Below are 27,120 nucleotides of genomic sequence, written 5' to 3'. Positions count from 1 at the left end.
AGCAATAAAAAACTTTATAAAATAAAAATACCTATTACTTCACCACCTAGAGATAATTATGCTAACCAAGCAGAAATTGTATCCATTTTATGGTGTATGGGTATATATGTGTGCACATGCACATACGTGAACCTGCTCTTGAATATACATTTTTATCACAGGGTTAATATGAACTGACTTTAAAGTCAGAGAGACCTGTGTTTGAATCCTAGTTCCAATATTTACTAACTGCATGAACCAAAGTAGCTTTACTTTAATAAACTTGGTGTCCTCATTACAGTTTTGAGAATCAAATAAAATAATTTAGTAATGGGTTTATAATGATGCCTGCTGAATTTTACTGAAAATGCTCACAATATAAGACTGAGTAAAGACAACTGTCCTGACTCCAACCACAAATCCCAATTAAATTCCAGAAAAATATCTTAAACTCATATCCCAAAGAAAACAGATAATTACATTTTTATAGAAGAGAGTAGTAGAAAGACATGAAATATTCCCAAACTTCCTTTTTGTCACTAGTAGTACATTCAGTTAAGGATTGTAAAAGAAAAGAAAATTACAGACCAATTTCACTTATAAGCAAGCATAAAGGCAAAATTTAAAAAATAATGTAGCAATATATCTATGTGCATGTGCACACTGGTAAGGTATATCTATTGATTCAGATATGAAATTAAACTTAGAAAGTCAATTAATGTAATTAACTGCATTAAAAGGTTAAAGGAAAACAACTGCATGATTATCACAACAGATAAAAAGAATAAGGATTTGATAAAGTTAACTTATGATTAAAAAACACATATCAAGTTAGGAACTCTTATGCAAATAAGGGAATTTCCTTAACTATATAAAGGGAAGCTACTTCCCTTTATAAAAACACACCTGGGGGCATGCAGAAGCCAGAAAGAAGAAAAATAAACATAACTTTCAGAACCACTTTCTAAAAATACATATAGCTCAGAAACAACTTTCTGGAACTAATAACAATGATTCTTCTAACTGTAGAAGTAACTCACATAAGTTCACTATGTGCCAGAAAGGGTAAAAGAGCTTTGCAATCATTAACTTCTTTAATTCTCACAACTTCTGTAGGTCAATTACAAATATTATCCCCAATTTACAGATAAAGGTGCTTAAGTATAGAGAGGATAAGGATATAAACTTTGTTGTTGTTGTTCAGTTGTATCCAACTCTTTGTGACCCCATGGACTGTAGTACACCAGGCTCCTCTTGTCCTCCACTATCTCCTGGAGTTTGCTCAAATTCATGTCCATTGAATTGGTGATGCTATCTAACCATGTCATCCTCTGCCACCCTCTTCTCCTCTTGCCCTCAATCTTTCCCAGCATCAGGGTCTTTTCCAATGAGTCAGCTCTTCACATCCAATGGCCAAAGTATTGGAGCTTCAGCATCAACAACAGTCCTTCCAGTGAATATTTGGGGTTGATTTTCTTCAGGAATTATGGATTTCCCAGGTAGCTCAGTGGTAAAAAAAAAAAAAAAAAAAAAAATCCACCTGCCACTGGAGGAGATGCAGGTTTGATCTCTGGGTTGGGAAGCTCCCTTGGAGAAAGAAATGGCAACCTACTCCAGTATTCTTGCCTGGGAAATCTCATGAACAAAAGAGCCTGGAGGGCTACAATCAACAGGGTTGCAAAAATTTGAACACGACTTAGCAGCTAAATAACAAGAATTGATATCTACAAGACACTGTATCAAAAAAACAAACAAAATGCACATTATTTTCAAGCACATATGGAACATTCTCTAGGATAGACCACATATTAGTACACAAAATAAGCCTCAACAAACTAAGAAGATAGAAATTATTTAAAGTATCTTTTCTGACCACAATGGCATGAAACTAGAAATCATCCATAGAAAGAAAACAAGCAAAAAACCACAATTACATGGTGACTAAACACTTGATACTAAAAAAAGAATGAGTCAATGAGGAAATAAAATAGGAAATAAAAAATAACTCTAGGCAAATAATGAAAACATTACTATCAACATCTATGGGATACAGCAAAAGCAGTTCTAAGAAGAAAATTCATAATGACACAAGCTTTATTCAAAAGATATGAAAAATCTCAAGCAACCTGCCTACCACCTAAATGAATTAGAAAAAGAACAAATAAAAATTAAGTCAGCTGAAGGAAGGAAATAAAAAAGAGAGTGAAAAAATTAAATTAAGATAAAAAAAAGAAAAATAAATAAATCCAAGAGATGTTTTTTTTAAAGGATAAACAAAATCAACAAATCTCCTCTAGACAGGCTCACCAAGAAGAAAAGAGACATGACGAAATAAACAAAATAAGAAAGATGAGAAACAACAACTGATGTCACAGAAATACAGAAAACCATAAGAAAAGACTATGAACAGTTGTTCAGTTTCTCAGTAGTGTCTGACTGCAACCCCATTGACTGCAGCATGCTAGGCTTCCCTGTCCTTCACTATTTCCAAGTTTGCTAAAACTCATGTTCATTGAGTCGTTGATGCCAACCAACCATCTCATCCTCTGTCATGCTCTTCTGCCTTCAATCGTTCCCAGCATCAGTTCTTTTCCAATGAGTAAACTCTTTGCATCTAGTGGCCACAGTATTGGAGCCTGAGCTTCAGCATCAGTCCTCCCAACAAATATTCAGGACTGATTTCCTTTAGAATTGACTGGTTTGATCTCCTTGCAGTCCAAGGGACTCTCAAGAGTTTTCTCCAGCACCACAATTTGAAAGCGTCAGTTCTTCTGTATCAGCCTTCTTGTTGGTCTGTACATGATCTCTCACATCTGTACATGATTACTGGAAAAATCATAGCTTTGCCTATATGGACCTTTGCTAGCAAAGTGATGTCCCTTCTTTCTAATATGCTGTCTATGTTTGTCATAGGTTTTCTTCCAAGGAGCAAGCATTTTTTTTTTTTTTTTAATTTCATGGCTGCAGTCACCATCCACAGTGATTCTGGAGCCTAGAAAATAAAGTCTGTCAGTTTCCATTGTTTCCCCATCGATTTGCCATGAAGTGATGGGACCGGATGCCAAGATCTTCGTTTTTTGAATGTTGAGTTTTAAGCCAGCTTTTTCACTCTCCTCTTTCACTTTCATCAAGAGGCTCTTTAGTTTCTCTTCACTTTTGGTCATTAGGGTGGTGTCATGTGCATATATGAAGTTAATGATATTTCTTCTGGCAATCTTGATTCCAGCTTGTGCTTCATCCAGCCCAGCATTTTGCATGGTATACTCTGCATATAAGTAAAATAATCAGGGTGACAATGTACAGCCTTGACAGTCTCCTTTCCCAATTTGGAACCAGTCTGTTATTCCATGTCCAGTTCTAATCGTTGCTTCTTGATCTGCACACGGGTTTCTCAGGAGGAGGCATGTAAAGTGCATGCCAACAAAATGGACAACCCAGAAGAAACAGACAAATTCCTAGAAACATAAAGCCTGCCAAAACTGAATCAAGAAGAAACAGAAAATTTATAGATCAATTATTAGAATTGGAACAGAATCTGTAATTTTAAAAAACTCCCTGCAAACAGAGGTCCAAGACAGAATAGCTTCACAGGGAAGAACTTACAAACATACAAAGAACTTATACCTATCATTCTCAAACTCTCCCCAAAACCTGAAGAGAACAGAACATCCCCAAATTCATTCTGCTGCTGCTGCTGCTTCGTCACTTCAGTCGTGTCCGACTCTGTGTGACCCCTGAGACAGCAGCCCACGAGGCTCCCCCGCCCCTGGGATTCTCCAGGCAAGAACACTGGAGTGGGTTGCCATTTCCCTCTCTAATGCAGGAAAGTGAAAAGTGAAAGTGAAGTCGCTCAGTCATGTCCGACTCTTAGCTACCCCATGGACTGCAGCCTACCAGGCTCCTCCATCCATGGGATTTTCCAGGCAAAAGTACTGGAGTGGGTTGCCATTACCTTCTCCACAAATTCATTCTATGAGGTCCCAATCATCTGATACCAAAACCAGACCAAAACATTACCAAAAAAGAAAATTACATGCCAACAGTTCTGATGAATATAGATGCAAAAATCCTCAACAAAATATTAGCAAACAAAATCTAACAACACATAAAAAGGATCATGCACCATGATCAAGTTTTATTCATTCCAGGGTCACAATGGTTCCATTTATACACATCGATCAAAGTGATACAGCACATCAAGAAAACAAAAGACAAAAACCATGTGATCATCGCAATAGATGTAGTAAAAGCATTTGATAAAATTCAACATTCATTCATTGTAAAAACTCACAGCAACATGCATCTAGAGGGAACATATCTCAACATAATAAAGGCCATGCATGCATGCTTAGTCTCTTCAGTCGTGTCAGACACTGTGCAACTTCACAGACTGGAGCCTCCCAGGCTCCTCTGTCCTTGGGATTCTCCAGGCAAGAATACTGGAGTGGGCTGCTGTGCCCTCCTCCAGGAGGTATTTCCAATCCAGGGATCGAACCCATGTCTCTTACATCTACCTGTACTGCTAGGCATGTTCTTTAACACTAGTGCTACCCGGGAAGCACCATACAACAAATCCAAGGGCAATACAACACTCAATGGTAATAAGGTGAAAGTCTTCCTGCTAAATTCTGAACAAGCAAAGGAGGCTCACTCTTACCACTTCTATTCAACATAACACAGGGATTCCTAGCCAAAGCAATTGTAGAAGGAAAATAAAATGTATCCAACTTGGAAAATAGGAACAAAGACTATTACTATCTGTGGAAAACATGATTTTATATATATGAAACCCAAAAGACTCCACACAAAATATTACAAATAATAAATGAATACAGTGAAATTCTAGGCCTTAAAATCAATACAGAAGAATCTGTTGTGCTTATATATAGTAAAAATGAATTAGTATAAAGAGAAATTAAGAAAACAATCTCATTTAAAATCATACCAAGGAAATAAAATGCATAAAAGTAAATTTGACCAGACACATGAAAGCTGTATGCTGAAAACTGTAAGACATCAATGAAAGAAACTGAAGAAGACACAAAGAAATGGAAAAGTATTTCATGCTTATAGATTGGGAGAATTAATGTTAAAATGTCCCTATTACCTAAGACAATCTACAGACTCAAAGCAATCCCTATCAAAATATGTGTGACATTTTCCACAGAGCTAGAAAAAAATCCTAAAATTTATATGGAATTACAAAAGACCCCAAATAAGCAAAGCAATCCTGAGAAAAAAACACAGCCAGAGCCATCACACTTTCTCATTTTAAAACATATTACACAGCTACAGTAATTCAAACAGCAGAGTGCTGGCATAAAACAAGATACATAGATCAATGGAACAAAAATGACAGCCCAGAAATAAACCCACATATATATGGACAATTAATTTATAATAAAGGAGCAAGGAACATACAATGGAAAATGAAAAGTCTATCTGATAAGTTTTGGGAAAATTGACCTGCCATACGTGAAAGAGTGAAGCTGGACCACTACCTTAAACCACACACAAAAATCAACTCAAAATCGATTAAAAACTTGAATGTAAGACCTGAACCATAAAAATCCTAGAAGGAAACATGGGCAGTAAACTCTTTGACATTTCTCTTAATATTTTTCTCCTCAGGCAAAGAAAACAAAATCAGATATAAACAAATGGGATAACATCAAACTAAAAAGCTTCTGCACAGGAAAGGAAACCATGAAAAAATTAAAAAAAACAAACAACTTACTCAATGGAAGAAGATATTTGTAAACCTTAAATCTGATAAGGGGTGAAGATCCAAAATATATAAAGAACTCATACAACTCAACAATGGAAAAACAAACAGTTCAATTTAAAAATGGGCAGAAGAGCTGTATAGACTTTTTTCCACTGAAGGCATGCAAATGGCCAATAGTCACATGAAAAGATGTTCAACATCACTAATTATTACAGAAATGCAAATCAAAGCCACAATGATATTATCTCACACCTGTCAGAATGGCTACTTTAGGATAGGAAGAAAAGGACTGAAATATAATGTGGTACACATGAAACTTACATAATATTATAAGCTGATGTTATCTCAATACAGTGTTACAAATTTAAAAAATTGATTCTCATGCAATAGGAATATTCAAAATACTTACCTCCAGTAGATTTGCATTCTTTCTTTCAATTACAGATCTCAAGAGATTTTGGCTCATATCTATGATGTTCTCAACATATGGTAAGCATTGTAACTGATAATCAAAACTCATAACATTGAAAATACCAATGCGCTTCTCAATGGCCATATTAACAATTTGTCGAAGGTAGTTTCTGAATTTAGACAGTATACTTTTAAACTGTGTTGAAGTTAATTCTTCCATAGATGATATTTTGGTACCTATGATTTTGGCCTTCTCTACCATAGTACAATATTTCCTAAACTGGCAGCTGTAAATACTAACTTGGCCCATTGAACTTCCAATAATAGTCAGGAAACTCGCAATCTATAAGTAAAAATGTTAAAAAGTCAATCAGGATTTTGTTTTTAAAATGATAATAGTATGATCTAATAATCTAATGGTTTGGTTAAAACATTTAAAATGGTTTTATGTGAAGTTCATTTTGTTAAGAATGTCTGTTAAATATCTAAATATTTAGGAAACTTAAGACTTTAAGAAATTTAGATAGCTTTTTATATTTTGTTTTATGTAAAGCTTTAGTAGGTTATTTAACTTTATAATTAGCATGTTATTTTGAGCCATGTAGTAAGGACATCAGTCATTTATTCCTTGGCTTGTTACCTTGTTTTAGTGTATACGCTTCACACATAGCTCTAGAAAAGATGAGTTCTAAATATTATGGGACCTTACCCAATTCTTAAAACAGCCTTTGGATAGAATCTTGACCCAAGCTAGGCAAGTTGGTTATTTTGTGAGTTTGAACAAAAAAATGCCACGTTAGATAGTAATGGGAAAAGTCAGGGCCAACATTAGCAAGCCAATATTATGAGGGAACTATAAAAGAGAAAGATTATTTTCATAGTGGAGGTTTGAAAAAATATACAGAGGCAAACAAAGAGGAAAGATCATAAAGAAGACAAATAGGGAGATAAGCTGGGAGTGATTTTCCAATTGCCATTAATTATGATACTCTAATTTTTCAATAAATCCCTTTCATCTGAAAATTTCAGTGCATTTCTGTTCCTTAAGCCAAACATTCCTTCCTTAAGACAAACTATTTTTAAACTTACTTTATCTTGGTAGGCAGGATCCATTTCAAAAAGGACCTGACAATCTGGCCATCTGGTTTGATAGTCACTTACATTTTTCTTCTTATTAGGTAAATCCATAATTAAAGCTGACTCAGTAAAGATAGACAGGCGGGGATCTTGGCAAAGAGGAATAATTTTGGCTAAAATATATGATTCAAAGTTTAGTACATTCAGAAATTCCATTGAAAGCAATGCTTTAAAATTATCAAGGACATTTAGAACTACTGAAAACTGAGGCAGATTTCCTTTGAGGGCTATCTAGTATTCTATACTGATAAATGGAATTTAAAGGCAGGTATAAAAATTTGGAATTAATTATTATAGAAACAATCACTCATGGGTACTGGGTGGTGGGTCAAGGTATGATAAAAAAAATCAGAAGAAATCATTAAGTTAACAAATACTTAAAGTGTATCTGCTGTGTGAAGAGCATTATATCATTATGAGGATACAAAAATTAGAAGACACTATCTCTACTCTCCTTGAGTTCATAATCAAGCTGAACAAATTGAATGTCTAAGGCAAAAAAAAAAAAAAAAACAACCTTCAAAGTACCCTGCATACGCTGTCCAAAAGTCAGCTCAAAATAAATGACATATCTAAATATAAAACACAAATCTATAAATCTTCTAGGAGAAAATATAGGGATAATATGTGTGACCTTAAGCTAAGCAAAGAAGTTGTGAGAGACAAAACCAAAAGCATAATTCTTAAAACAAAAAAATTGACAAACTGTATCTTATCAAAATTAATAAATTTAGCTCTGTGAGAATCAATGAAAAGATAGTTGTCTTTTTGCTTTATTTATGGTTTCCTTTACTGTGCAAAAGCTTTTAAGTTTAATTAGATCGCATTTTCTTGTTCTTATTTTCATTACTCTAGGAGGTGTGTCAAAAAAGATCTTGCTGCGATTTATATCAAAGAATGTTCTGCTTATGTTTTCCTTTAAGAGTTTTATAGTGTGCAGCCTTACATTTAATAAACAAAATGAAAACACAACCCACAGATTGGGAGAAAATATTTGCAAATGAATCACCAAAGCATATGAACAACTCATGTAGCTCAATATAAAAAAAATTCCAACACTCCAATCAAAAAATGAGTGGAAATGGACATTTCTTCAAAGAAGACATACAAATGGCTAATAAACACATGAGAAGATGCTCAACATCACTAATTATTAGAGAAACACAAACTGAAACTACAATGAGGTATCACCTCACACCAGTGACAATGGCCATCATTAAAATATCTACAAATGATAAATGCTGGAGAGGATGTGGAGAAAAGGAAACCCTCCTACTGTTTGGATGGAGTGTAAATGGATACAGCCACTATGGAGAATAGTATAGAAGTTTCTTAAGGAACTAAAAACAGAACTACCCTATGATCCAGTAATCTCACACCTGAGTATATACCTGTAGAAAAACCATAGTTCAAAAAGATACATGCAACCCATGTTCTGTGACAACCTAGAGGGGTGGGATAGGGTGGGAGATGGGAGAGAGGATCAAAAGGGAGGGGACCTACTTATACATATGGCTGATTCATGTTGATATATGGCATAAACCAAACACAACATTGTAAAGCAATTATCCTCCAATTACACATAAATTAAAAAAAGACAGATGTACTCCAAAGTTCATTGTAGTGCTATTTATAATAGCCAGAACATGGAAGCAAACTAAATATCCATCAACAGAGGAATGGATAAAGATGTGGTACATACCTATGGTGGAATAATACTCAGTCATAAAAAGGAACAAAATAGTGCCATTTGCAGAGATGTGGGTAGACCTAGAGACTGTCATAGAGTGAAGTAAGTCAGAGAAAAATATCGCATAATATTGCTTATATGTGGAATCTAGAAAAATGGTACAGATTAACTTATTTGCAAGCATAGAGACATAGGCGTAGAAAACAAACTTATAAATATTAAGCAGGGAAGGAGGTGGGATGAACTGGAAGGTTGGGATTGACATATATAATGACTACGTATGAAACAGATAACTAATGAGAAACTACTGCATAGCACAGAGAACTCTCCTCAGTGCTCTGTGGGGACGGAAATGAGAAGGAAATCTAAAAGAGACAGGATGTATGTATACATGTAACGATTCACTTTGTGGTATAGTAACAAATAACACACATTGTAAAGCAACTATATTTCAATAAAAATAAAAACAGAATGAAAAGTTAAGGCATAGACAGCGAGAAATTTTTGCAAATGTTGTATCTGATAAAATACTTGTATCCAGAATACATATTAAGACCTCTCACAACCTAACAATAAATAAACACCCCAACAAAAAATAAACAAAGATCTAAAAAGATATACAAAAATACATATATTTTAAGCATTTGAAAAAACAAACATCACAAGTCATTACAAATGAACTGTACAACCACACTGAAGAGGATGGGAAAGAGCTGATTTAAGTTACTTTGGAAAACAGTGTTTTTATTGTAGACTATAAGTTTAGACACTAAAAGGACCCTACATAAACACTGTACTTATTTGATATATTTGTTTCTTAAAGTGGTGGTTGCTGTTGTTTGGTCACTATTTTGTGTTTAACTCTTTTGCAACTCCATAGACTGTAGCCCACCAGGCTCCTCTGTCCATGGGATTTCCCAGGCAAGAATACTGGAATGGGTTGCCATTTACTTCTCCAGGGGATGTTCCTAACCCAGGGATCAAATCTGCATGTCTTGCATTGACAGGCAGATTCACTATCACTGAGTCACCTGGGAAGCCTTCTTAAAGACGTAGGGATAGCAATTCTGAAAATATAATACAGGTATAACAAATAAGTAACTATATTGCTGATTATGTGAGCCACATTTCTCACCAAAAGAGAAAAAAGTTACATATTAGGAAAAGTAGAAGGCGAGAATGAACCCTGAAGGTGCTAGACTGGGATCTGATAGATATATCAGTAAGAATTCATGTGCCATGTGCTTAGTTGCTTAGTCCTATGCGGTTCTTGCGACGTCATAGACTGTAGCCTGCCAGGCTCCTTTGTCCATGGGATTCTCCAGGCAAGAATACTGGAGTGGGTTGCCATTTCCTTCTCCAGGGGACCTTCCTGAGCCAGGAATCAAACCCAGGTCTCCTGCATTGCAGGCAGACTCTTTACTGACTCAGCTACAAGGAAAGCCTCAAGAACTCATAGTTTAAAACAAAACAAACAAAAAATAGATATAGACATACAGATGCATAAGTTATATATGAGCTAGTATATATACATACATTCTCTAGATCTTTTCACCATAGCATCTAAGAGCAATAACAGTGCTATAGTAATGAGCACATCTACAGTCTAGCTCCTTTTATTCCTAAAATTCATTCTCCTATAAAAGGAACCAACCAGTGCTCCTTGAAAAAGTGGTTGATTTAAGGGCAGAGGCAAAGAAAATACAAGATGAGCATGAAGCATCATGTGGTGATAGAGGCAAAACAAGTGGCCATTACAAAAACATGTCAATAGACTACATGTTTTAATCAAAAGACTGAGAATGACAGATTGGATAATAACACAAGAACCTGAAATATGTGGCCTACAAAAGACTCACTTCAGGCCAAATGATGCACAGACAGACAAAAAGTGAGAGAATGGATAAAGAAACTTACATGGAACAACTGGACTGGTTCAAAATTGGGAAAGGAGTATGTCAAGGCTGCATATTGTCACTCTGCTCATTTTAACTTCTATGGAGAGTACATAATGTGAAACGCCAGGCTGGATGAACCACAAGCTGGAATCAAGATTTCCAGGAGAAATATCACAACTTCAGATATGCAGATGATATCACTTTAAAGGCAGAAAGTGAAGAAGAACTACATAGAGCCTCTTGATGAGGATGAAAGAGGAGAGTGAAAAAGCTGGCTTAAAACTCAACATTCAGAAAACTAAGATCATAGCATCTGGTCCCATCACTTCATGCAAACAGATGGGGAAGAAGTAGAAACAGTGACAGATTTTATTTTCTTGGGTTCCAAAATCACTGAGGATGGTGACTGCAGCCACAAAATTAATAGATGCTTCATCCTTGGAAGAAAAGCTATGATAAACCAAGACAGTGGGTTAAAAGCAGAGACATCACTTTGCTGACAAAGGTCCATATAGTCAAAGTTATGGTTTTTCCAGTAGTCAGGTATGGATGTGAGAGCTGGACCATCAAGAAGGCAGAGTGCTGAAGAATTGATGCTTTTGAATTGTGGTGCTAGAGAAGACTCTTGAGAGTCCCTTGGACAGCAATCAGATCAAACTAGTCAATCCTGAAGGAAATAAACCTTGAATATTCATTGGAAGGAAGGATGCTGAAGTTGAAGCTCCAATACTTTGGCCACCTGATGTGAAGAGCTGACTCACTGGAAAAGACCCTGATGCTAGGAAAGACTGAGGGAAAGAGAAGAAGGGTATGAGGGAGGATGAAATGATTGGATGGCACCACCAACTCAATGGATGTGAGTTTGAGCAAACTCTGGGAAATAGTGAAAGACAGGGAAGCCTGGCGTGCTGCAGTCAAAGAGTCGGACATGACTTAGCAACTGAACAACAACAGAAGGCTACATCCAAAAAACATCAACACACATTCTTTTCAAGGTTGCCTGGTATGTTCTCTACCATAGAACATAATCTAAATTGGAAAATGAGCCGCAAAACATTTAAGAGAACAGAAGTTAATTCAATCAACTTTTCTGACCACAATATGAAACTAGGTATCAACTAAAAAAGAAAAATGGGAAAAAAGCCAAACAATGACTAAACATGCTACTAAAAACACAATGAGTCAAGATTGAAATCAAAGGAGAATCAGAAAATAACACCAAATATGCAACTTAAAAACACACAACATTACAAATTCTGTGGGATGCAAAAAAAGCAGTTCTAAGAGTTCATAGCAATACAGATCTTCATCAAAAAAACAAAACAGAACAAAAAACTCTTAAATAAATAAGCTACCTACCACCTAAAAGACTTAGGAAAAGAACAAACAAAACCCAAAGTCAACAGAAGGAAGGAAATAATTAAGATCAGAGGAAATAAATAAAATATAAACAAAAATATAATAGAAAATATCAATAAAATGTAGAGGTGATTTTTAAAAGATAAACAAAATCGACAAACATCTGGCCAGGCTCATCAAAAAGAAAGGACACAAATAAACAAAATAAAAAATGAAATATGAGCAATAACAACCAGTATCACAAAAACACAAAAAATTATGAAAGAGTACTATGAAAAGTTATAGGCAAACAAAATGTTAAACCCAGAAGAAATAGGCAAGCTTCTAGAAACATATAGCCTGCCAATACTGAATTTGGAAGAAATAGACAATGTGAACAAACCAATCACTAGAAGTGAAAAAAATCTGTAATTAGAAAAACTACCTGCAAACAAAAGTCTAAGACTGAACAGCTTCACTAGGGAATTCTACCAAACACACAAATAATTTATGATTGTCAATCTATTCTACAAAACTGAAAAGAAGGCAACATTCTCAAACGTATTCCAGAGGTTCCTCATCACCCTGATACAAAAACCAAAGACACCACAATAAAAGATAATTAAAGGCCGATAGCTTTGATGAATACAGATGCAAAACTCCTCAGCAAAATATTAGCATAAATCCTCAAAAAAATCCTCCAATACATAAAAAGGATCATACATCATGACCAAGTTGGATTCATTACTAGATCACAAAGATGGTTTAACACACACAAAGCAATAAATACTATACACCACATTAATCAAAAGAAAGACAAAAACATATGATCATTTCAATAGATTCAGAAAAAGCATTGACAAAATTGAACATCCATTCATGAAAAAAACTCATAAAAGTGGGTACAGAGGGAACAGATCTCAGCACAATCAGTTCAGTTCAGTTGCTCAGTCGTGTCCAACTCTGCAACCCCATGGACTGCAGCATGCCAGGCCTCCCTGTCTATTACCAACTCCTGGAGTTTACTCAAACTCATGTCCATTGAATCGGTGAAGTCATCCAACCATCTCATTCTCTGTTATCCCCTTCTCCTCCTGCCTTCCATCTTTCCCAGCATCAGGGTCTTTTCAAATGAGTCAGTTCTTTGCATCAGGTGGCGAAAGTATTGTTTCAGCTTCACCATCAGTCCTTCCAATGAATATTCAGGACTGATTTCCTTTAGGAAGGACTGGTTGGATCTCCTTGCAGTCCAAGGGACTCTCAAGAGTTTTCTCCAACACCACAGTTCAAAAGCATTGATTCTTTGGTGCTCAGCTTTCTTTATAGTCCAGCTCTCACACCCATACATGATTACTGCAAAAACCATAGCTTTGACTCTATGGACCTTTTGTTGGCAAAGTAATGTCTCTGCTTTTTAATATGCTGTCTAGGTTGGTCATAACTTTTCTTCCTAAGAGCAAGTGTCTTTTAATTTCATGGCTGCAGTCAGCATCTGTAGTGATTTTGGAGCCCCCCAAAATAAAGTCTCTCACTCTTTCCACTGTTCCCTATCTATCTGCCATGAAGTGATGGGACCAGATGGCGTGACCTTAGTTTTCTGAATGTTGAGTTTTAAGCCAATTTTTTCACTCTCCTCTTTCACTTTCATCAAGAGGCTCTTTAGTTCTTCTTTGCTTTCTGCCATAAATGGTGTCATCTCAGTACAATAAAGGCCATTTATGACAAACAGCAAAAATCACTCCCAACAGTGAAAATCTGAAAGCTTTCCCACTAAATTCAGGAACAAGACAAGACTGCCTCCTCTCACTCCTTTGACTCAACGTAGTATTGAAAGTTTTAGCCACAGCAATCAGAGAAGAAAAAGGAAAAAAGTATACAAATTTGAAGGGAAAAGGTGAAATTGTCACTATTTGCAAATGATATGAAACTCCATAAAGATAACTTTAAAAATATCCACACAAAAACTATTAGAATAAATGAATTCAGCAAAATACAATATTAAAACACAGAAACCTGTTGTATTTTCTTACACTAATAATGAAAATTTAGAAAGGGAAAGTAAAAAGAAAAAAATCCTATGTAAAATTGCATCCAAAAAATATCTGGGAAAAAATTTAAGGAGATGAAAGACCTATATGCTGAAAACTATTAATAAAAATGTAAGGTGAAAATAATATTTACAACAGTTATGCTCTGACATAAAAGACATGCCTTATTTAAGTCTATAAAATTCTGTAGTACATTATCAAAAAAATCAGAACCTTGGGCTATTTACCTAATTCCCAACAGTTAGGCACTCAATGGCCATATGTATAATTCACACATCCTCAAATAATTTGAAGTTCACATTGACTGATTCCAAAGAGTGTGAGTTTATAACTTTCTAATATACTGTAATGTCTGCACATTCCTGGGATGTTGCCAAAGAAAGACAGTGAATCTAACTGAACTTTAAAAAATACTTACTTATGCATTTTTCAATAGCAGCCACCATATTTTGAATTTGTATTGAAAAGTCCAATCTGTTGGGAGTTATAAAGAGATTTGTAGGGAATTCTAGAAGTCTAAGAGAAAATAATAAAAGCATATGTAAGAAGAATACAGTACATAAAATACAATTACTTGTAATTTCAAAAATATCTAGTACTTACTCATCATTCATGCAATTTTTCTCAAACTCAGTATCGAAGTCTAGTTCTATCAGAATCCATCAAAAGAAACAGAATAAAAATTTATTTTTATATAAAAACTGATATTTATGTCAGCTAATTAACAAGGTTATATTGTCAGTACTTTCTAAAACCCTAAGAATAAACTGGGAAGGTTACTTAAGGACTGAATTCTAGCAGTACACCCCATCCCCAGATTCTGATTAAGGAGATCTGAGAAGAAATTCAAGAGTCCTTAACATTTATAAAAATCATAGACTATTAACTGATAAATTCATAACTACTAAAATTTTCTTTCATGTGTTATTTTAATTTATCCTTTTACATTTATAAAAATCATAGACTATTAACTGATAATACATAAACTACTAAAATTTTCTCTCACATGTTATTTTCCAGGTGCTACGATATTTCCTTTCACTTTTAATAGTGTCATTTACTTTACCTGAAAGAATTTCATAGCTGTAACTCATTCTTTTTGATTTCTTCATTGGAAGTAGTTCTTCACTTGATTGTTTAATGAAAACATTGACTTCATTTTCTGATGTATCTTCATATATTGCAGATTTTTCAGAGCACTTGTCAGACTCATGTAAGTTCTCTTCAGAATTTTCTGAAGAATCACTCTCAGCAGGAGTTCTCAATTGTAGGTTTACTTCAAATATTGGTGCACATATTTTTCTCAAATTTGTATTCACTTTAATACTATTCAAAATCTAATTTAACAGATACATGAGAGTGCTAGTTATAATATGTAAGTTAAGTGTTCTTTTATATACAACAATATAAAACTAATTTTAAATGAAAACTAATAACTTTGGCATAAATGAATAACATTCTAATGGTATATAATTGATTTTCATTTAAAAAATAATGTAAAATAAGTGATACATTATAATGCAGTAGTTTTCCAGTTGATGCCATAGTGGGTACATATTAATCATTTAAGAACTTCCTAAAAATATAATTTCTTAGGCCCTATCCTAAGATTTAAAAGGTAGGGGCAAGGTCCAGGAATCTAAAACATCTAAAAGCTGAACAGGTGATTCTCTCATGTACTCTGATTTAAGAACAACAAATCAGATAAAGGAAACAATCCCATTTACACTACATCAAAAATAAAAAACCCACAGGGAACTACATTCAATATCTTGTATATTGGATGTATCTACATCCAATATAATCACCTATATTGGAAAATAATCTATAAAAATATGTATATACATAACTGAATCACTTTTCTGTATACCCGAAATTGATACAATATTGTAAATCAATATTTACAATATTGTAAATCTTCAATTTAAAAACTTCCTTTTGTCCAAGAGCATCCAAACATTCTGATAAGAATTTCAGTGTAGCTGAATCCCCTTAAATGTGTTTACAGCTGGCTAAATGTCAAGTCTACAAATAAAAGGCCTTTGTATTAAAATAATAATAATATAAAATATAAAACTACACTATAAAGCTACAATAATCAAAAGAGTACTACAGTGGCACAAAATAAGAAATACAGATCAATGGAACAGGATAGAAACTCTATGAAAAACCCACACACTTATGGTCAGTTAATCCATAACAAAAGTGGCAAGAATTTACAATGCAGAAAAGACAGTCTCTTCAATAAGTGGTGTTGTAAAAACTGTATTAGAACATTCTCTGACACCATACAAAAAAAATAAACTCAAAATGGATCAAGTCCTAAATTTAAGGCCAGACACTATAAAACTCTTAGAAGAAAACACAAGCAGAACACTGACACAAATCACAGAATACTTTCTTATCTACATCCTAGAGTAATGAAAGTGAAACCAAGAACAGAGAAATGGGACCTAATTAAACTTAAAAGCTTTTTCACAGCAAAGGAAAGCATAAACAAAATGAAAAGACAGCCCACACAATAGGAGAAAATATTTTTAAATGAAGTGACTTACAAGAGATTAATTTTTAAAATACAAATAGTTCATACAGCTCAATATCAAAAAAAAAAACAAACAACCCAGTCAAAAGATGGGCAGGAGAACTAAACAGACATTTCTCCAAAGAAGACATATAGATGGCCCAAAAGCACATGAAAAGGTGCTCAACCTCACTAATAATCAGGGAAATGCAAATCAAGGCTACAATGAGATATCAACTTTCACGGTCAGAGAGCCCATCATCAAAAAATCTAAAAACAGTAAATGCTAGAAAGTGAGGAGAAAAGGGAAACCCTCTTACACCATTGGCAGGAATGTAAACTGGTACAACAGGGGGTGCATTGGTAAAGAATTCGCTTGCCAATGCAGGAGATGCAAGAGATGTGGGTTGGATCCCTGGGTTGGGAAGATCCCCTGGAAAAGGGAATAGTAACCTGCTGCAGTATTCTTGCCTGGAAAATTCCATGGACAGAAGAGCCTTATGGGTTACAGTCCATGGGGTCTCAAGGAATTGGACATGAGTGAGCAACTGAGCATACACACACATGACCACTATGGAGGAACAGTATGATGGCTCCTTAAAAAACTAAAAATAGAACTACCATGACCTAGCAATCCCACTCCTGGGCATATCTCCTGAGAAGACAATCTGAAAGGATATATGAAACCTAAAGTTCACTGCAGCACTATTTACGATAGCCAAGATATAGAAGGAATCTAATAGCCAATGGCAAAAGAATGGATAAAGAAGGTGCAGTGCTTATATATAATGGAATATTACTCAGCAATAAAAATAACAAAATAGAGGTTATCATACTATGTGAAATAAGTCAGATAAACACAAATTCACTCATGTGAAATTAGATTTTTAAAAATGATACAAATGTTATCTATTTATAACAGAAAAAGAATCAGACATCAGGAATATATTTCAAATTCATCAAAACAGGTCCTAATCTTTCTTTAAAGTCTTTAAACTCCACTTTAATGTAATTATAACTAGTATAACTATCTCCACTGAAAAATAACAGTATCTTAAGTATAAATATTTTATTTACAAAAATATAATTGCTCTTAGTTTCAATCTAGGCATAAGTTCTCAAGTAATCTTTTGATTCCTTACATCCCATAAATAATCTGTTGTGCTTGTGGCATCCAGTGTTTCTCACTTACTGAGGTGAGATCAGATCAGTGGTCATCTGAATCATCTACCAGAACTTCAACCTTTAGTTTAAGTCATTAAGAAATAAAGGGATTTAACAATAACAAGTCCCTCACCAAAGGGAAGTTTAGTGATATATTATCATGTGATCAGGATTTACCTATATATGAGTTGAATCTTCACAGCACAATGTTGAGTAAAAATATGTAAAAACAGAAATGCAGCACAATGATATTTCTGTAAATTCTAACATGTATAATAACAAAATCCAAGACATGATTTTTTTTAAATTCAATGTAACTTTATGGAAGGTGGATTGAAGAAAAATACAAAAATGATATTTCAGTGACTCCTCATAAGAGGGGGAGGATGTGTTAAAGTTGGGGGATAGGGAGAGAAATAAAACAATAAAATGATATAAAACAAAATAAAATAAACAAGAGACCTTGATGAACTGATACACATAAATCAAGAGGATGATCAATTCAGCTCTCCATATCTGATCTCCTACACTAAATGAGTTGGCAGAAGAAATAACAAGAGAAAACACCAGAAGAACTAGATGAAGCAGAGATCAGAAACCTGAGAAAGAGTTCACACTAATGATGTTAAAGATAACAAAATAACTTGGGAGAAGTATGAATGCCGAGAAATTACAAGAAGTTTTTAACAAAGAGAAAACATAAAGAACAACCAAACAGAGTTGAAGAATACAATAACTGAAATGAAAAATACACTAGAATAAATCAGTAATAGACTAAATGATAGAGAGAAACAGGTCAGTGAGCTTAAAGACAGAATAGAGGAAATTATTGCCACTCAACGGAAAAGAGAATGAAAAGAAATAAAGATAGTTTAAGATACCTCTGAGACACAATCAGGCACACTAACATCTGCATTACAGAAGTCCCAGAAGAAGGACAGAGAGAGAAAGGGACTGAGAGCATATTTGAATACATAAGAATTGAATACTTTTCTAACCTGGGAAAGGAAACAGTCATCCACGTCTATGGAATACAGAGTCCCACAGAGGACGAAACCAAAGAGGAACACACCAAGACACATTGTAATTAAAATGACAAAAATTAAAGATAAGGAGAAAATATTAAACTAAGAAACAATATTCAAGGGAACTCCCATAAGGCTAGGCTATCAGCTGATTTTTCAGCAGAAACTCTGCAGTCCAGAGGGAAGTGATATGATAAAACTCAAAGTGATGAAAGGGAAAACATACAACCAAGCACATGCAATCCAGCAACACTCTCCTTCAGATTTAATGGTGAGAGCAAAAACTTAACAGACAAGCAAAAGCTAGAATTCAGAACCATAAAACCAGCGTTACAAACAAGGTTAAAGGAAATCCACTGGGTGAAAAAAGAAAAGGCCAGAATTAGAAATGAGAAAATTATAAAATTTAAAAAGTGACCAATAAAGGCAAATGTATAGTACATGTAGGTAATATCCCACACACAAAGCTATTCAGGTCAGTTCAGTCGTTCAGTTGTGTCCTATTCTTTGCGACCCCATGAATTGCAGCATACCAGGCCTCCCTGTCCATCACCAACTCCTGGAGTTTACCCAAACTCATGTCCATTGAGTCGGTGATGCCATCCAGCCATTTCATCCTCTGTCGTCCCCTTCTCCTCCTGCCCCCAATCCCTCCCAGCATCAGAATCTTTTCCAATGAGTCAACTCTTCGGATGAGGTGGCCAAAAGTACTGGAGTTTCAGCTTTAGCATCATTCCTTCCAAAGAACACCCAGGGCTGATCCCCTTTAGAATGGACTGGTTGGATCTCCTTGCAGTCCAAGGGACTCTCAAGAGTCTTCTCCAACACCACAGTTCAAAACCATCAATTCTTCGGCACTCAGCTTTCTTCACAGTCCAACTCTCACATCCATACATGACCACAGGAAAAACCATAGCCTTGACTAAACAGGCCTTTGTCAGCAAAGTAATGTTTCTGCTTTTCAGTATGCTATCTAGGTTGGTCATAACTTTCCTTCCAAGGAGTAAGCGTCTTTTAATTTCATGGCTGCAATCACCATCTGCAGTGATTTTGGAGCCCACAAAAATAAAGTCTGACACTGTTTCCACTGTTTCCCCATCTAATTCCCATGAAGTGATGGGACCAGATGCCATGATCTTCGTTTTCTGAATGTTGAGCTTTAAGCCAACTTTTCCAGTCTCCTCTTGCACTTTCATCAAGAGGCTTTTGAGTTCCTCTTCACTTTCTGCCACAAGGGTGGTGTCATCTGCATATCTGAGGTTATTGATATTTCTCCTGGCAATCTTGATTCCAGCTTGTGCTTCTTCCAGCCCAGCGTTTCTCATGATGTACTCTGAATATAAGTTAAATAAGCAGGGTGACAATATACAGCCTTGACATACTCCTTTTCCTATTTGGAACCAGTCTGTTGTTCCATGTCCAGTTCTACCTGTTGCTTCCTGACCTGCATACACATTTCTCAAGAGGCAGGTCAGGTAGTCTGGTATTCCCATCTCTTTCAGAATTTTCCACAGTTTATTGTGATCCACACAGTCAAAGGCTTTGGCATAGTCAATAAAGCAGAAATCAAGAGTAGTAAAATCGTCTATATCCATAATAAGCAGTTAAGATCTACATAAAACAATTAAATGTAAAATATGATATCAAAACTATTGTAAGAAATGAGAGCACAAAAGCACATTTTATTAATGCATTAGAAATTAAGGGAAAAGCAACTTTAACTATGTTTATAATAGACTGCTATACAAAAACCTCGTAGTAATTATAAAACAAAAATCTAACAGATACACCAAAAAACAAAGAAAAAGGAATCCAAACATAACATTAAAAATAGCCATAAACTCACAAGAGAAGAAAATCAATGAAGAAAAAGGGGAAAAAAGATGCCACCACCCAAATCCAAAACAATGAACAAAATGGCAGTAAGAACATACATACTGATAATTAGTTTAAATGTAAATGGACTAACTGCCCAAATCCAAAGACACTGAGTGGCCGAATGGATATAGAAATAAGACTCATATACATGCTTCCTACAAGACATTCACCTCAGATCTAGAGACACACAGACTGAAACTGAAGAGATAAAGTATTCCATGTAAATGGAAACAAAAGTTGTAGTAATATTTAGACAAAATAGACTTTAAGTAGAGACTGTAATAAGATATGAAATAGGACACTGCATCATTATTGGATTGATCAAGGGATCAATTCAAGAAGAAATAACAATTGTAAATACACATGAAACCAGCATGAAAAGTCAAAGTGAAAGTCACTCAGTTATGTCAAACTCTTTGCAACCCCATGGACTAAACAGTCCATGGAATTCTCTAGGCCACAATACTGGAGTGGGTAACCTTTCCCTTCTCCAGGGAATCTTCCCAACCCAGGGATCAAACCCAGGTCTCCTGCATTGCAGGCAGATTCTTTACTAGCTGAGCCGCAAGGGAAGCCCTTTTCACTTTCACTTTCACAATCCAGCATCAGTTCAGTTCAGTTCAGTTCAGTCGCTCAGTCGTGTCTGACTCTTTGCGACCCCATGAATCACAGCACTCCAGGCCTCCCTGTCCATCACCAACTCCCGGAGTTCACCCAAACTCACGTCCATCGAGTTGGTGATGCCATCCAGCCATCTCATCCTCCGTCATCCCCTTTTCCTCCTGCCCCCAATCCCTCCCAGCATCAGAGTCTTCTCCAATCCAGCATAGGAACACATAAATAAATATGAGTAATAAACATAAAAGGATAAATTGACAATAACACAATAATAATAGAAAATTTAACACAACATTTATTGATGGACAGCTCATCTAGAAAAAAATCAATAACTGGCTTTAAATGAACATTAGATAAGATGAACTTAATTGATATATATATAGAGAGAATTCTACCTGAAAGCAGAAGAATACACATTCTTTTCAAGTGCACATGAAACATCCTCCAGGACAGATCAAATAGGTGACAAAACAAACCTCAGTAAATCTAAGAAAGGTGAACTCAAAGCAAGCATCTTTTCTGACCACACCACCATGAAACTAGAAATCAATTACAAGAAAAATGGTAATAAACAGAAGCATAAGGCTAAAAATACACTACAAAACAGAGCCAACAATGATGGAAGAAAGCAAAGAGGAAATTAAAAAATTCACGGAGACAAATGAAAATAAAAATATGATGATACGAAACCTATGAAAGGCAGCAAAAGCAGTTCTAAGCAACACAAACTTACCTCAAGAAACAAGAAAAATCTCAAATAAACAACCTAACCTTACACAGAAGAACAAGAGAATGAGGGACAAACAAAACCCAAATAGTGGAAGGAAATAAAGATCAGAGTAGAAATAAATAAAATAGAGACTAAAAAACAACAGAAAAAAATCAATGAACTAAAAGCTGGTTCTTTGAAAAATAAACAAAATTGACAAATCTTTAGCCAGGCTCATCAAGAAAAAAGAGAGAGGGCCCAAATCAATTAAATCAAAAATGAAAAAGGAAAGGTTACAACTAACACCACAGAAATTCACAGGATCATTATGAATATCAATGAACCAATAAAATTAACAATCTAGAAGGAACGGGCAAACTCTTAGAAATGTACAATCTCCCAAGACTGAACCAGGGATAAATAGAAAATATGAACAGGGACTTCCCTGGTGGTCCAGTGACTAATAATCTGTGTTCCCCTTGCAGGGGGCCCAGGCTGATCAGGAAACGAGATCCCACATGCTGCAACTAAAGATCCTGAGGGCTGCAATTAAGATGCAGTGCAGCCAAACAAATAAATAAATATTTCTTTAAAGGGGAAAAGAAAATATGAACAGACCAATTAACAGTAATGAAACTGAATCAATAATTTACAAAAACAAAAGTTCCTGTCCAGATGGCTTCACAGGTGAATTCTACCAAATATTTAGGGATGAGTTAATATCCATCCTTCTCAAACTATTCCAAAAATATTGAAGAGAAAGGAACACCTCCAAACTCATTCTTTTTGCCCACCATCACCCTGATACCCAAACCAAAAATATCACAAAATAAGAAAATAACAACCTTACTGACAAACAATAGATGCAAAAAACCTCAAAAATATACTAGCAAACTGAATCCACCAATACACTGAAAGGGTCATATACAATGATCAAGTACGATTTACCCCAGAGATGCAAGGATTTTTCAGGATCCCCAAATCAATCAGCTATGATACACCATATTAAGAAACCATAAAATTGCATTCATTTTAAATGCTAGTACATTGTCACCCTACTTATTTTAACTTCTATGCAAAGTACATCATGCAAAATGCTGGGGTGAATGAATTAAAAGCTGGAATCAAGATTGCTGGGAGAAATATCAACAACCTCAGATACGGAAATGCATACCACTCTAATAGCAGAAAGTGAAGAGGAACTAAAGAGCCTCTTGATAAGGGTAAAAAGGAGAGTGAAAAAGCTGGCTTAAAATTCAACATTAAAAAAAAACGAAGATCCTGGCATCTGGTCCCAACACATCACAGCAAATAGATGGGGAAAAAGTGGAAACAGTGACAGATTTTATTTTCTTGGGCTCCAAAACTACTGTTGACAGTGACTGCAGCCATGAAATTAAAAGACGTTTGCTCCTTAGAAGAAAAACAATGACACCTAGACAGTGTATTAAAAAGCAGAGACATCACTTTGCTGACAAAGGTCTTGTTTTTCCAGTAGGCATGCACAGATGTGAGAGCTGGACCATAAAGAAGGCTGAGCACTAAAGAATTGATGCTTCTAAACTATGGTGCTGGAGAAGACTCTTGAGAATCCCTTGGACAGCAAAGAAGTCAAATCAGTCAATCCTAAAGGAAATCAACCCTGAACATTCATTAGAAGGACTGAAGCTGAAGTGCCAACACTTTGGCCACTTGATATGAAGAACTGACTCACTGGAAAAGACCCTGATGCTGAGAAAGATTGAGGGCAGGATGAGAAGTAGGTAACAGAGGATGACATAGTTGGATGGCATCACTGACTCAATGGACATGAGGTTGAGCAAACTACGGGAGATAGTAAAGGACAGGAGAGCCTGGTATGCTGCAGTCCATGGGGTTGTAAAGAGTCAGACATGACTTAGCAACTGAAGAACAACAACACTAACATATTGAAGATTAAAAACCACAGATGCATGAAAAGCTTTTTAAGAAAAGTTCTGAATATCCATTTATACGAAAAGCTCTCCAGAAAGTGAGCATAGAGGGAACATTCTTCAACATAATAAAGGCCATATATGAAAAACACTCAGCTAATAACATCCACAACAGTAAAATGTTGAAAGCATTTCCTCTAAGATCAGGAACAAGATAAGGATGCCTATATTCAACATACTTTTAGAATCCTAGACACAGCAATCAAAGCAGATAAAGAAATAAAAGGAATCCAAACTGAAAAGGAAGAAATAAAGTATCATTTTCTCAGATGACATGATAATTTTATACATGGAAAATTCTAAAGATGTCATCAGAAAACTATTAAAGCTCATCAATGAATTCAGTAAAGTTACAGGATACAAAATTAATACACAGCAATCTGTTGTATTTCCATACACTAACAACAAAGTATCAGAAAGAGAAATTAAGGAAACAATCTCACTTACTGTCCCTTCAGAAAGAATAAAATATATGGAATAAAATATATGGAATATACTACCTAAGGAAGTAAAAGACTTGTAACTCAGAAAACTTTTAAGCCATTGATGAAAGAAACTGAAGCCAACATAAACAGATGAAAAGATATACCATGTTCTAGAAGAATTCATATTACTAAAATGACGATACTACCCAAGGCATTGTACAGGTTCAATGCAATCTCTAAATACCAATGGCATGTTTCACAGAACTAGAAAAGAATTTCAAAACCTGCAGGGAAACACCAAAGACTCTAGATAGCTGAAACAATCTTGAGTAAGAACAGAGCTGGGAGAATCACACTCCCTGGTTTCAGATTATACTACAAAAGTACAATAATCAAAATAGTATGGTATTAGCACAAAACAGACACACAAATCAATGGAACTGAACAAAGAACCAGATAAACCCACACCCTTTTGGCCTATTAATCTATGTGAAAGGAGGCAAGAATATACAATGGAGAAGACAGTCTCTTCAATAAGAGGTATGTAAAAACTGGACAGTTATTTGTAAAAGAACGAATCTAGAACATTCTCTAACATCATATACAACATAAACTCAAAATGAATTAAAGACCTAAATATAAGACCAGATACTATAAAATTTTAGAGGAAAACAGAGGCAGAACAAGCTTTGACATAAACTGCAACAACATTTTTTCAGATCTGCCTCCTAAAGCAAGGGAAACTAAAGAAGAAATAAACGAAAGGTTTTGACAGTCCAGGTTCGATGCATGATACTGGATGCTTGGGGCTGGTGCACTGAGATGACCCAGAGGGATGGTACGGGAGGGAGGAGGGGGAACACATGTATACCTGTGGTGGATTCATGTTGATGTATGGCAAAACCAATACAATATTGTAAAGTAATTAACCTCCAATTAAAATAAATAAATTTATATTAAAAAAAGAAATAAACAAATGGGACCTAATTAAACTTAAAGGTTTTTGTGTAGCAAAGGAAACCATCAACAAAATGAAAAGGCAACCTATTGAGTGGGAGAAGATATTTGCAAATGAAATGACTGATAAAGGGTTAATATCCAACATATATGAACAGTTCATATAACTTAACATTCAAAAAACAAGCAATTCATTTGTACAAAATGGGCAGAACTGAACAGACATTTTTTCAAAGAGAAAATGCAGACTGCCAATAGGCAAATGAAAAGATATTCAACATTACTAACCATCAAGGGAATGAAAATAAAAAATACAATGATATCACTTAAAACCTATTAGAATGCAATCATTGAAAAGAATACAAATAATAAATGTTGGTAAGAATGGAATTCTTGTTCTCTGTTGATGGGAGTGTAAACTGGTATAGTCATTGTGGAAAACAGTGTGGAGGTTTCTCAAAAAAACTAAAAATAGAACTACCATATGACCCTATCATTTCACTCCTGGCTATGTATCTGAAAAAAACAAAAACACTAATCTGAAAAGATAAACGTACCCCAGTGTCCATAGTAAAGTAATGGTCAAAATTCTCCAAGCCAGGCTTCAGCAGTATGTGAACTGTGAACTTTCAGATGTTCAAGCTGGTTTTAGAAAAGGCAGAGGAACCAGAGATCAAATTGCCAACATCCGCTGGATCATCGAAAAAGCAAGAGAGTTCCAGAAAAACATATATTTCTGCTTTATTGACTATGCCAAAGCCTTTGACTGTGTGTATCACAATAAACTGGAAAATTCTGAAAGAGATGGGAATACCAGACCACCTGACCTGACTCTTGAGAAACCTATATGCAGGTCAGGAAGCAACAGTTAGAACTGGACATGGAACAACAGACTGGTTCCAAATAGGAAAAGGAATACGTCAAGGCTGTATATTGTCACCCTGCTTATTTAACTTATATGCAGAGTACATCATGAGAAACGCTGGGCTGGAAGAAGAGCAAGCTGGAATCAAGATTACCAGGAGAAATATCAATAACCTCAGATATGCAGATGACACCATATGCAGATGGCAGAAAGTGAAGAGGAACTCAAAAGCCTCTTGATGAAAGTGAAGAGGAGAATGAAAAAGTTGGCTTAAAGCTCAACATTCAGAAAACGAAGATCATGACATCTGGTCCCATAACTTCATGGCAAATAGATGGGGAAACAGTGTCAGACTTCAATTTTGGGGCTCCAAAATCACTGCAGATGGTTAAGGACTCATTCCGTTATCACAAATTCTCTTTCTCAAGATAACCAAAAAAAGAAAAGAAAAAGTCTATTCTAATATTTAAAAGCAACAACGAACACTGTAAACAATATAAATCTTCTATTGTTGTTATTCATTTAAAATAAATGTGTTCGTCCCATAACCATTTTTAGCCCACTCCAGTATTCTTGCCAGGAGAATCCTGTGGACAGAGGAGCCTGGAGGGCTGCTGTCTATGGGGTCGCACAGAGTCGGACATGACTGAAGCAACTTAGCATGCATGTATGCATTGGAGAAGGAAATGGCAACCCACTCCAGTATTCTTGCTTGGAGAATCCCAGGGACAGAGGAGCCTGGTGGGCTGCCATCTA

At 35.4% G+C, this 27,120-nt stretch overlaps 1 protein-coding gene across 1 annotated transcript in view; it reads right to left on the bottom strand.

Annotated features, from left to right (window-relative positions):
• DNAH14 (dynein axonemal heavy chain 14) overlaps positions 1 to 27,120 on the bottom strand; it is a 376,162-nt gene that overhangs the window by 257,448 nt on the left and 91,594 nt on the right. Inside the window, exons 12-16 of the mRNA XM_027564099.1 lie at positions 15,296 to 15,566; positions 14,833 to 14,878; positions 14,648 to 14,745; positions 7,208 to 7,368; positions 6,117 to 6,461 (exon numbers count right to left, since the gene is read on the bottom strand). Of these exons, the coding sequence (XP_027419900.1) occupies positions 6,117 to 6,461; positions 7,208 to 7,368; positions 14,648 to 14,745; positions 14,833 to 14,878; positions 15,296 to 15,566 (921 nt within the window). The remainder of the gene's footprint in view (positions 1 to 6,116; positions 6,462 to 7,207; positions 7,369 to 14,647; positions 14,746 to 14,832; positions 14,879 to 15,295; positions 15,567 to 27,120) is intronic.

Source organism: Bos indicus x Bos taurus, chromosome 16 (assembly GCF_003369695.1).
Source record: "Bos indicus x Bos taurus breed Angus x Brahman F1 hybrid chromosome 16, Bos_hybrid_MaternalHap_v2.0, whole genome shotgun sequence".
Classification (NCBI taxonomy): domain Eukaryota; kingdom Metazoa; phylum Chordata; class Mammalia; order Artiodactyla; family Bovidae; genus Bos; species Bos indicus x Bos taurus.
The sequence above is the reverse complement of the archived record's forward strand: the minus strand, read 5'-3'. Positions and strand labels throughout refer to the sequence as shown.